The sequence below is a fragment of the Nycticebus coucang genome, chromosome 5 (assembly GCF_027406575.1).
Source record: "Nycticebus coucang isolate mNycCou1 chromosome 5, mNycCou1.pri, whole genome shotgun sequence".
NCBI lineage: Eukaryota > Metazoa > Chordata > Mammalia > Primates > Lorisidae > Nycticebus > Nycticebus coucang.
In genome coordinates, this window is record NC_069784.1 from 129,467,582 (window position 1) to 129,480,053 (window position 12,472).

General features: G+C 39.1%; 1 protein-coding gene across 1 annotated transcript in view; it reads right to left on the reverse strand.

The window, feature by feature from the left end:
- Positions 1-479: 479 nt before the first annotated feature.
- Positions 480-12,472, reverse strand: part of IPCEF1 (interaction protein for cytohesin exchange factors 1) — a 181,770-nt gene continuing 169,777 nt past the window's right edge. The window contains exons 12-13 of the mRNA XM_053591327.1: positions 9,672-9,865; positions 480-5,907 (exon numbers count right to left, since the gene is read on the reverse strand). Coding sequence (XP_053447302.1) covers positions 5,716-5,907; positions 9,672-9,865 — 386 coding nt within the window. The 3' untranslated portion in view covers positions 480-5,715. The remainder of the gene's footprint in view (positions 5,908-9,671; positions 9,866-12,472) is intronic.

The window sequence follows — 12,472 nt, forward strand, 5'->3', positions numbered from 1 at the left end:
CCCTTTGCTCTAAAATAATTTTTATTGGCAGGGCCTGTGGCTCAAAGGAGTAGGGGCCAGCCCCATATACGAGAGGTAGCAAGTTCAAACCTGGCCCCGGCCAAAAACTGCAAAAATAAATAAATTAAATAAATAAATTAAATAATTTTTACCACTTCCATGTGGGAGCCTAGAAATATTTGGTGGTAGCAAGAGGGGGAAAACATAAAGTGGGGTTCAGCATGTAACATGAGAAGTGGGGAAAAGGGTGAAAGGAAAGAAAAACTCCTCTGTGTTTATACATCAGGCAGGTGAGTCAAGTTCAAATACAGGCTACCTCCTCTGGTCAATGGACCCAAAGGAAAGGCAATTTATTAGGCTATCTTAGTATATTCTTTCTTCATTTTCACAGAAGTTTTTAATGTATTTTAAGGAACTTGTATGTCACAGGTTGTAACTCTTACAAAGTGCAGAGTTTTAAATTTCTCTAAATTTTGCTAACCATCTATGGATGCTTAGCAATGATAGACAAGTCAAATTGTGTGGTCCAATGGAAATTTTTGAAAAACCTAGATATCATTGTACCGATAAGCCTGTCAACTGTGAACCACTGGAGAAGACCACATCAGTTATTGCTGAAATACACTCCCCAATGTAATTAGATCTTTTATTTAAAAATAAATACAAGATGTCTTAGGAAATGCCACCAGAGGGCACTACAACCTTTGCAGAAGATGAACGAGCCGCCATTTAAAAACACTTACCAGGCAGAGGATTTTTTTTCTCTGAGGGAGCAACACTGCAGGGCAGAAAATGAACACCCGTGGCCTATTTCGATTTTTTTTTCCATGTCATTTTACTAGATACATACTTTTAATTATTTTTATTTTCATCTTAGACGTCAACCTCAAAAACAGAGCAGAAGAAATGAGCCATGCTTTTTTTTTTTTTTCGATTCAGTCAAAGGGGTCGTTGACAAAGAATGAGAGCACAGCAAAATTTAAGATCATCATTTCTACATTAACATCTTGCCCCCAAACACCATGCAGTGCTAAAAAGTCCATGCATGCAAGAACATTAAAGTATGTGGTGATTATCAATCCTGGTTTTTACCAGGGGCTATTTAATGTGGGGCATGCTTCCCCTGTGCACTGAAGGTACAGACATATCAATACAGAGCAGTTAAGTCTCCTCACAGCAAGACACATGTGAAGACATAGTTTTATGGGGAATCCATTTTTAATGTTTTCCGTGTGGCGCTGTGGTCATATGGAAAAGAGTAAAGAGGTACAAAAAATGGGAAGGAAATCAATTCCTGTCTCAAAACATCCACAAACACGTGGCCACCCAGTATCTCAGTCAAGGACAAAGCAGCTTTCCCCAAAGGGTGAAATTGTCCCCCCTCCCCAGTCCATTTCAAGTGGGCTGTAAAAACTCTAGGTCAAGGGGCTTTTAAAAAAAATAAAATTACATACTTCAAAACCCTAGGCTGTGCAGTCAACACCCCCCAGTTTGGGGACTTGATTTTTGTCTTGGGAGATAAATATGCTAAAAATTGGAAGAGAAATAAATTGCAAGACCTCAATCAAACATCATACTCTATTAGAGTGAGGGAGAAAAATGCATCCTAAAACTTCATTTGGAGATGACAGCTTTTCCATATAAAATAGATAGGCTGGTTATGAACCTCCTTGACGTACCTGTGTAGTTATATCAAAATACTGGTATATTGTCTTTTCTTACAAAGAGCTGTGTGTCCATGAATTTAAATATGGCTTAAAGTTATACAGCAACTCTCCTCAAAATAATTTAAAAATATATTTCTTTTAATCTGTTTCATCTCTGTGATATTGTTTGTGACTTAAAGGCTACCTGATGAAGTTATTATAATTACATGAGAAGAAATTGGGAGAAAAAGTCCAGGGACTAACAACAATCACTAAGTTGGGTCTCTGACAGCTGAGAAAATAAACCCTCTCTGTGTCTTTAAATATAACTCTTTCATCCAAGGATCTCACAGCACCTAACAAATATTATAATTTACAGAGGGAAATAAAGGAAGCACAAAAGCATCAGGTTAAGTTCCAACTTGCAGATAGTCCATGAGCAGGTCTCTGCAGGGCTTTTAGTGAAAGACTCGTACTCAAAGGACACAGGCCCCTCTGGGTCCCACTGGATAACTTAGCAAAAAAACCATGATGGCCCCCTGTGAGCTGAGCCCTATGTGATGGAGCACATCCTCCAAGTCACTTAGCGACTCCCTAAGGGTTCTGCCCTGACAACAACTTCACAAGGGAGCAGTCGAGGCTGGGGCTGAGTCCTGAGACTCAGGCTTCAGTTTAGGCTTCCCCACGTGGGCTCTGGGCCAGGCACTTCACTGTAATGAAAATCCACAATCTCCCCACAAAGACCAAGGGGCAGCAGGCGGGGCAGGGGTGGGGCTCTGAAACACACCAATTGGCGAACTACAAAGTGCTATGTAAATATAAGGCATGAGCTTCACATTGAAATGTGACTCTAAACACAATCTCAGGCTTTCTGGAGTCTTTGAAATCCTATACGTCAGGATTCTTTCTAGGCCTTTGATTTTTTCTGAGATTTGAGCTGTTGTGCAAAAACTAAAGATTCTTAAAAGCAGCGGATGCCCTTCAGATGTAGAACAGACCCTCAGACTCAGTGTGTATTTGCAACATATTGACTAGGGAAGGAATCACATAGGGCTCCAGTTTGGGTCTACAGGCTAACAATGGAGAGAAAAGGTCCCTTCCACAAAGAGGCGTCTTCTCTAGACCCTAATGCTTAACGGGTGCCACAGCTTTAGATCTACTTATGCAAGAGGTTCTCCCCTTCCTTCCTGAGTAGCCATGGTTCTGTGTCATTCCACAGACCCTTCAGCTATCCATGTCAGAAGTCTCCCCTGACACTCCTTGATACTACCCCAAGTCCATTTCAGAGATGACTAGCAGGCAATAAATGGAAGTAACCCCATTTTCCCAATATCCTTTAGACCAGGAAGTAACTTGGGGTCAAGAGAGGCCAGCCCATGGCCTCCCATACTTTATGTCACTCTTCCTCTCACTCCTCTCTGTCCCTCTACCCTCCTCTTCCAGCCCCAGCTGAAGTTGAGAACTCACAGATGCTGCCCACTGCATCCTAGAACAACCTGGTCCAGAGCAAGGGATTTACAGAGAGGAACACAAAAATGAGCAAGCAACTTGCGTCCAGAAGGGCAGGGTGCAAAATTGTGCAGGTCAGTCTAGCTTTCATTTCGGGAGATTGCAAAGTAAGCTTTAATAATCAAAGCAGAAAAACTTCTAGATTGAAGTGTCTTCGAAAAATAACTTTAAGACTTGGTTATCTCATGATTCTTTTCTACCTTTAAATTTGAATGGTACTAAAGAAGTTTACACTAAAAGGTCAATTAAAGTAGCCAAAGAAAAGCATTCAGATGTATTTACATGTCCTGATCAAAAGCCTGTGGAGCTCAATTTAGGAAAAACTCTTTGGAAGTGTACAGGCTGATGCTGCAAACCAAAGAAAAACAGGTGGAGAGGCGACTGGTATCATGCTGTTATTTCCACTATACTATTCCTCATTCCCTCAACACTCTTTACATTGTGAATCTTAAACAATCAACCTTCTCCTGGTGGCTAATCACAGAAAGAAGCAATGATAATTTCCAGAGTAAAGAGGCAAGAGCACTGTCTTCTCAAATCAAAGCATCAGGGCGCAATCTGCGAGCCAGAATGTTACTATTCTCAGATGCCGACTCTCAACTCACTACAAGTCAGATTCACCTGCCATTAGCTTCCGTTGTGTAAGAGGGATGTATGCTGGGCCAAATGGACTGACACTGCCTTTTATCTCAGAGAAGCTTCTGGGACTACAACTTGCTTCCTGTTTTTTTTCTTTCATAATGCTAAGGTTGTATTTTGTTTACAGAGTATTAAGACATCTTAGTAAAGCTTGGAGAAATGTTTGACTATTTCCACTTAGTTTGCAGATACAGTTCAGGGGTTATTTCCAGTTGAATATCATGCCACACTCTGAAGGCATAAAACAAAATGTGTCATATCAACAAATTTGTTGGGGGCAGGTAGGGCCAAAAAAAAAAAAAAAAGGTTCCTGGTGGGCGGTGGTTATTCTCCTGGTGAGAAAGACACCATTCACGGTGATGAGTAAGTGAAGACTTTTATATCTTTTCTCTATGGCCTTTCTTTAACCACACCGCCAAATTTCTACTTGTCTTCAATCAAAGATGACAGTTTTATTTCATTTGGGGTGATGCTTTTAGGCATAAATGGCATAAAGCTTAAAGTTTATTTATAAGAAGGTATAACCTAAAATAAGAGAGTGACTTACCATAGAACAGAGATATAAGAACTCAGAGAGTTGGGGACAGAGGGTAGAAGAAGAAAATGAAAAATTACAAATATACACCCCAATATTTTCCCCACGAGATTTCCTGAGCATTTTTTGTACATTATAGTGCAACATCCTAGCTCCCATGAATCAACAGTATTTCAATTTTTCTCAAGCAAAAAGTATAAACTTCAAGTATACACTGAGCAAAACATATGATAGTATCTCATCTTTTAAAAGACTAGTAATTTGAATGTCTATAAATATATTTAAATAACAAATATAGTTAGCTATTCACACGGCACACAAATCTACACATAAACATATAAAAATAAAACAATTACGTTATAACACTTTTGTTTCATGAAGTTTTTGTGTTAGGGTTTTGGTGGGGGGTTTTTGTTTTTGGGTTTTTTTGTTTATTTGTTTGTTTGGGGTTTTTTGAGTAAAGATATTAAAACAATTCAGATGCCAAAATCATCTTGTCAATGTTAATCCCAGGAAACGTGGATATAAAACCATACTGTAATTAGGCACCACAGCCAAGGACAAAAGCAGCTACCATTCCTTGCTGGTTCATTACTATCTCCTACGGGTGGGTAGGGAAGCTAGGAGGGAGTAGAGGTCTCTGTGATGAGACAGTTTTCTCTGGCTGTTATGAGGAAAGGAGACATTAATCAGATTGCCCATCCTGGATGAAGTGTGAAAATGCCAAGCTGTCCTTTGAGTGAGTGGAACGTAGAACACCCTTCCTCCTTCAGCTCTCCCACACACCACTGTCTATGAAGTATTTTCTCCACAAGTGGAAAAGTCACCATCATTTTCTACCAAAAGCAAGAAATATTTGTTCCACAATACCACCTTTGTCTTGCTCCACTTGCTGCTGTGGAAAATAGTCCTCCACTCAAAAAACTATTTGGGGCACTCATCTACCCAGCAGGTGGAATATCTACATTCTTCTTTTGGAAAACAGAATGTTTCTATGAATAATTATCCCTGGTAAAGCTTGTTTTTCGTCCATAGATGATTGTAATTCTCATGAAAGCCAGGAACAGAAGATGTATTTCTCACATCCCACCCAGAGCCTAGCATCACTCTGAGCACTCCCAGTACGAACACACACAAAATATCCTGTTCGGCTGAACTCCATCATTCCAGTTTTGACAGATGTATTTCTATCGGAATGAGGAGTCCTGCTGTATTTGGTCACTGTCTTCAGCTAAGTTGCATCTTTAGAGGGGGGAGTGGATGCTTGAGGGCCAGGGTTTCAGTTTTCCTTTTAAGGAAAAAATGTGAGCTCTTGCAGCATCTTCAAGAGTTGCTTGTGGTAAAATGTAATAGAAGAAAATCCTGGCTTCTTCTGAAAGAGAATTTTCAGCAACAGGCTGAAGAAGGTGGTTTCTCGAGTTCCTGGGGGGTGTCTTCAGGCGCAGGCATGGCCAGCTGCTGCTGATAGATGTCCTGAATCAGCAGTGTGTTCATGACCTTCCACTCTCTGTACTTCCTGGCCGTCAGCTTCGGATCGTCCAGCAACTGGTTAATCATGGCCAAATCGTGTTCTTTACACTGTGCAAGTACAAAAAGACGAGGGGAAGGGAGCCATTGTGAGTATCTTAATTTCAATGAACTACCTTCAACCACCATTTTAAAAATATACAAACACATTAATCATAAAATTATTGAAGCATTTTTGCACATTAATATTCTAATCCCCACACCAACCTAAGAGATATGGTAGGGCATCTGTTTACATACACTTGCCATAAAAATGTTTAGAGTCCTACCCTAGAGTTAGTGGAAGACATATAGCCAGGGTCTTTCTACGTTGCTTATCTCTGATCAATCTGTTATTCTTCACCACACTGATAATTCTATCTTGGTGTGAGCATTATTCTTCCTGAAACTTATAATTGTATATATAAGCATTCCCTTGACCATATTGAAAGAAGAGACTTATAAACTTCCATCAAAACAGTATATTCTTGGCTGGGCTCAGTGGTTAGGGCACCAGCCTGAGCAACATACAAAAATAAATAAATAAAGTGGGGTGTGGAGGCCCAAGGCAGGATGATTGCTTTCATCAATGAGTTTGAAGGGGCAGTGAGCCTGGGCAATAGAGGGAGACCCTGTCTCAAGAGGTCAAAAAAAAAAAAAAAAAGACTCATTCCTTTACATTTTTCAGATTTCACAAAAATTCCATCTTTCAAAGAGGGCTTTCATCTCTTTTCTAAAAAATCAATCTGTAAATATTCCCTATTACTGTACTTTTCTAATCTCTATCATCCATCTTTCTACCTATCTATATTTAGCATTTATAAGTCTATCATCACTTATTATACTGAAAAATTAATAATTATGTTTGTTTATTCCCCTCCTAAAATATAAGCTTCATAATGGCAGTCCTTTTTGTCTGGTATCCCCACTGCGACAGCCACCACATGTCTGAAAGAATGCCTGATGCATGGTAGACTTATGCTAAATGCTTTTTGAGGAAATGAATACATGAAATAAGGAAGGAGTGAATGAATTGATTACCTCTTTACTTTTTAATCTCTTTTGCATCATGAGCCCAATTTAGAGTCTGAGGAAAGCCCCTCCATAACTAAACAAAAACTATACAGACATAGATAGGAAGATAGAAAGAGAGATGGATAATAGATACAGAGAGATGGGAGAACTTCCTTCCAGGAAGGAAAAAAAAAATAGTGCACTAGGAAAATGAGCAAAGAGGGATAACACAGAGCTGGACCGGGACCCTGAAGCAGAAGAAAAGAAGATTAAGTGGGTGATGAGAGGAGTTGTTTACAGGCAGTCAGGCAGAGGCACGTTTCTTTCTCTGAGTTCTCAAATTCTAAGCTTCAAAAAAAAAAAAATCTTTTCCATAAAACAAGTTTTCATCCTCACCGTAGTGCTATTAATATGAAGTTATTTAAGGAGTTTTATCTGGTTCTAAAGAAATCTAGGCATATGCTTAAGACGAAGATCCTGATATTTTCTTGAAAAAAACCTAAGACCTTTGAAGATCAACAAAAATTTTGGAAATGCATTTTTAAAACGCAAAAGTGAATTAACCACTTTTTAAAACATGAAGAAGGTTTTTAGAAAAGGGTCTCTTCAACTTTGGGCATTAAGCTAACATTTCTCACATGGTTTTTGGCTCTAAAAAATTTAAGTTTCTTATCATTTGGTTCAAACCCATGTTAGTTCTTTTATGGATAAAAGGGGAAAGAAATGTAGACGAGAATATAGAGGAAGGAAATTAAGGAAATAACAAAGCCGTCCAAGCTCCCTCCTAGACCAGGCAGCCCGGGGCTCAGAGCCTCACGCGATGGCTCCGCTTCTCCAGGAGGATTCTGGAAAGCTTTGAACAATTTCCACAGCTTCTGCCTTGCTTTCTGGAAGGCAAGCAAATTTTGGCATAGGTTCCAAAATTATAGTGAAAGCGAGAATGCTGTACTTTCAATTTTTACTCTGAATATTCAGATTATGGCTTCACTCAGGCCTTATGCGTTAACAAAAATGTGCCCTACAAGAGCAGTTAGGAGGAGTGTAGAGTTCATTTCTCTTTTGACATAAGCCAAAGTAACTCTGAGAGAGTTTCAGCCAGATCCACTAATCATTTATTTTCAAATTAAAACAGAGTTAGCCAAAAATTTAGTGAATGCTGAGCTGTCAGAAACTTCCTAAACATCCAGATCAGTGGTTCTCAACCTTCCTAATGCCGTATTTTCATTGTTACAAAAGGGTCGTGCCCCACAGGTTGAGAACCGCTGATCTAGAGTTAGCATATGACATAATAGTTTGCTCGACTTCCTAGAATTTCTCTGGGGAGCATCTGTTCCAATGTAATCCCAGCATAGGCATTTTTCTTTATTTATAGAATATGGCTATTGCTAAGGTAAACATTACTATTAAAACAGTTTCCTTGTTTCTGCATGAAACTCTGTTACCTATTCTTGTCCGCACTCAAGATTTGAAGTTTTTTCTATTGAATAAATATTGTTATTGTAAGGTAACATGCACAGGAAAGAGTGCACTAGCAGAAGAAACGTTTGTGCTTCATTATCACAAAATGAACACTTCCACGTAACCATCGCTGAGGTCAGAAAACTGCCCACACTCAGAACTCGGAAGCTACCTGTGCCCCCGCCCTGTCTCGATCTCCTGTCTTCCTCAAAGACAATCACTCTCTTGACAGCTTTGAATTTTAAAAACAGTTTTAAAAAAATCACTGTAGCCTTTCACCCTGAATAAACACACATGTGCCAAGTTATCTGTCTTCATTGAATAAGTTGCTATGCTTTGTTTTTGTTTTCATTCTTCAACAAGGCCAATTCCTCTATCAGTATGTCCTCCTATCCCCTAAGGTTAATAGGACCACATGGAATTTGTTTTTTCTTTATATAATTAAACTACACTTTTTCTTTCCAGCCTCATTTTTGCAGACTTTTAGGGTGCTTACATCTTCCACTGACTAACCAGGATGTCTGACTAAGCCACTCAGTCTGTCTTTGTAGCCTTGTTCTTTTGATTGCTGACATTTCTTCCTGGGAAGGGACTCAAATTGTTAATGTAAAAGGTCATGTACAAAATAGAATTAAATTATAGGATCTGCCGAGGCTTTCCAGAATCTATGAATCTTCTGCTAATTCAGGACTGTTTTGCAAAGTATCCCGGCCTCCTCCTGTTCATGCTATATCTAAATGTGAAAGCAGAACGCTATTGTTATGAAGAACCATTTCAGTTATGTGAGGCCCTGAAAATAGCTTCGGTACGTCCTGTACATGGTCCGTCATTCCCATTGTGAAAACATCTGCTGATCTATTACCACAAAGTATATACTTCTTCCCCTGCCAGGCTCCAGTGGCATTCCTTAGCTGCAGTGCCTATAGCTGACAATCACTAAGTCTTTGCTGTATCTGAAGTGTTTAATATTTCTTTTGGATATAATACAGAAGAATGGCACCCTTGAATGAATCAGGAAAAAAAAATCAAGGTCTTATTTCTACTATTGTCAGCGTTTATTGAGCTAGGTGCTATGCTAGGTACAAAAACAATTTATACGTGACCCTTGCCATCTAAGAGTTTTAAAATCTGAAATATTATTTTGGAGTAAATGTAAAAATCAAGTCCCATTGTAAAAAACTGCCTTGGATGCTACTGTGTGAACGTCCTAGTGCTTTAAGAATGCCAAGGTCATCTCACCCTATAAAGATTTTATTCACTTTACCCACACAATCATGCTGTGGTTAACATGCATCTCTCTGCAGGACCCATCATTGTTTTTCACCCCACATCCATAGACTACATCCAGTCTGAAACTTTGTTACCTTTAATGTGCTATTCAAAGTTCGGATTTTGTGGAGTTTCTCATTTATGGATGGATTTTTGCAACGCTTAACAAAGGACTTTCTCAACTCCTTTTTGGTTGAAGGTCGTCGGTCCCCAAGAGGAGACAAACTAGCTTGCTCTAATGATTTGTACAGCTTCTCCATTTCATCATCTTCAGATGCTTTTGTTTCTTCTATTTAAAAAAAAAAAAAAAAACAGCAATCACAATAAATTCTGTTAAAATCAAGGAAAGAACATTCAATAGTGTGGTCCTAAAGCATGGCCTTGTGGACATTTTGATTTTAGACTTCTAGTCTCCAGAACTCTGAGATAATACATTTTTGTTGTCTAATCAATTTGAAGTGTAGTTCTTTGTTGCTGCAAAGCCATGCTCTCTTTGAAGACACTAGGGAAGAAACTGGTCCAGACCTCTGCCTTAGCTTCTGGTGGTTACTTGGTTTGTAGCTGCATAACTCCATTATTTACATGGTATTTCTCCTGTGTGCATGTCTCTGTATCTCAACTTCCCCCTTTTATAAGGATACTAGCATAATGGATGAGAGGCCCACCATATGTTAGTTAAATCTCTAACAACCCCATCTCTTAATAAATTCACATTCTGAGATATTTGAGTTTAGGACTCCAACATACAAGAGCCATAATTCAACCCCTTAACAGTCCACCCTCTGGCCCCCCATGTTCATGTCCTTCTTGTGTGCAAAATATATTCACATCATCCCAACATTTCCAAACGTCTTAATGCACTCCAACATCAACGTAAGACCACAATCTCATCCAAATACTATGTGTATCTTGTACAGTGAGCCCAAGGTGTGGCTCAGGGGATAATCATCCTAGGGCAAAACCTGTGAAACAAGACAAATATCTTCTTCTAAACTATAATGGTGGGATAAACAACCAAACAAACAACTAAACTATAATGGCAGGATACACACCTTTAAGTTTGAGAATCACTGCTTTGGGTGACTTCTTAATGCTCTTCTCAGAACTGCCCTTTGAGAGAAGAAATCTGCCTGTGTTCTATGGTTTTGATCAGAAAGCAATCATTACCAACTGGCCACACAGTGAAGTGACTCCCCCATAGGAACAAGCAGGGGACCACTTGTACTGGACTAAACCAGTGGAAGTTCTACCATACTGGCTAGTCATTGATTCAGAGAAAGTTGTGTGTTTTAGGTCAGGCCAACCAGGTCCAGGAAAACCCAGTTTCAGGATTTTGGTTTGGGGTATCAAGAAAGCAATCTCCCTCTTTTTTTTTTTCCTTAGACCGATTGTTGCGATGATATGAACTGGAAGCTTCCAGGAATCATCTTAAGAATGATAATAGAGCTGATCCATCCTGAGACAGATCTTGATGGCACTAATGGAAACGTCTCAGCCTATGGGGGGTGCGATCTGTTATCATCATTAATTACTCAGTGTGGTGTTCAATCATGCACCCGAGAGGACCTCAAATATTAGAGAGGTTACCCAAAGAAAATCTCAAACTCCTGATATTGCTCTAATTTCTCACTAAGAACTTCAGTCCTTTATTTCTTCTTTCCCTGAGAATAATCTTGGAAAAAAATACCCAAGGAGATTTCTTTTACCACTACATACTCTCTAATGTTTATGTTTCACTTCCTATCCTTTCCTGTCCTGAAAGCAAGCTTGAGAAAGGACCCTATAAAAAGTATGGCATTATAAGGAATTGAAAAAAAAAGAAAATGTTTCCAAAGGGAAGAAGAAAAGCATACAATGACTATCTAGGAGCATCAAAATTAAGCAAACTTTACTTACTTTATAATTTACTCTTCTAAAATTATAGATCTTTAAGCAAGAATTAGTTTTCCTCCATGGACTCCAAGAAGTCACTACAAGTATTCCCAATACTCTTTCATGAAATGGAAAGCAAACATGTTGGATTAATATTATAACTGACTTAAATATTGGTCAGCACAACCCCTTTTTCCTCTACAAAACAGTCTCAAAAAAGAGAAAAATATAAAAAAAAGAGGAAAATATTCAAAACATCTGAAGATAATTACACTTTTTTGGCTCAAGCTGTGTGCAGATATCAAAAACAAGCTTTAATCAATAAGCATAAGGAAAAATGTTTAACATCATTACTCATTAGGGAAATACAAGCTCAAACCATAAACAGATACCACTTAACTCCCACCAGGTGGCTAAAATTAAAAAGACAGACAGTAGTAAGTGTGGGTGAGGATGTGGGAAAATTGGAGTCCTCATACATTGTTGGCAGGAATGTAAAATGGAGCCATCACTTTAGGAAATAGTTTTAGTTCCTTAAAATGCTAAACATAAGTTACCATGTAACCCAGCAATTCCACCCCTAGATATACACCCAAAAGAACTGAAAACATATGTTCACACAGGAGATGGATCAAGATGGCCAACTAGACACAGGAAGTATGGGCCTCCTCCACAGAGCAGAACCAGAATAGTAGCCAGATTCTCCATTTTGAACAGATTGTCTGGAAGAAAACTCTAGGATTCACCAAGGAAGCAAAGGGAAGCACTAAAAGTGGTTAAAGAGAGGGTTCAGGGCAACTTGCATGACTAGGGACTGGCTAAGAGCTAGGAGAAGCTCTTGAACATAGCAAAATAGTATAAGAGAAGCCCCCTAAGCCACATACTCCAAATCAAGCTTTTATAATCTCAGTTAAAAGAGAACCCCTCCCCCAACCCATGCAGGTCTTGGCCTCACATAGGGAAGAGCCTAGAGATTGCACAGAGATATTACTCCAGAAAGAGAACCCACATAGAATCCCACAGA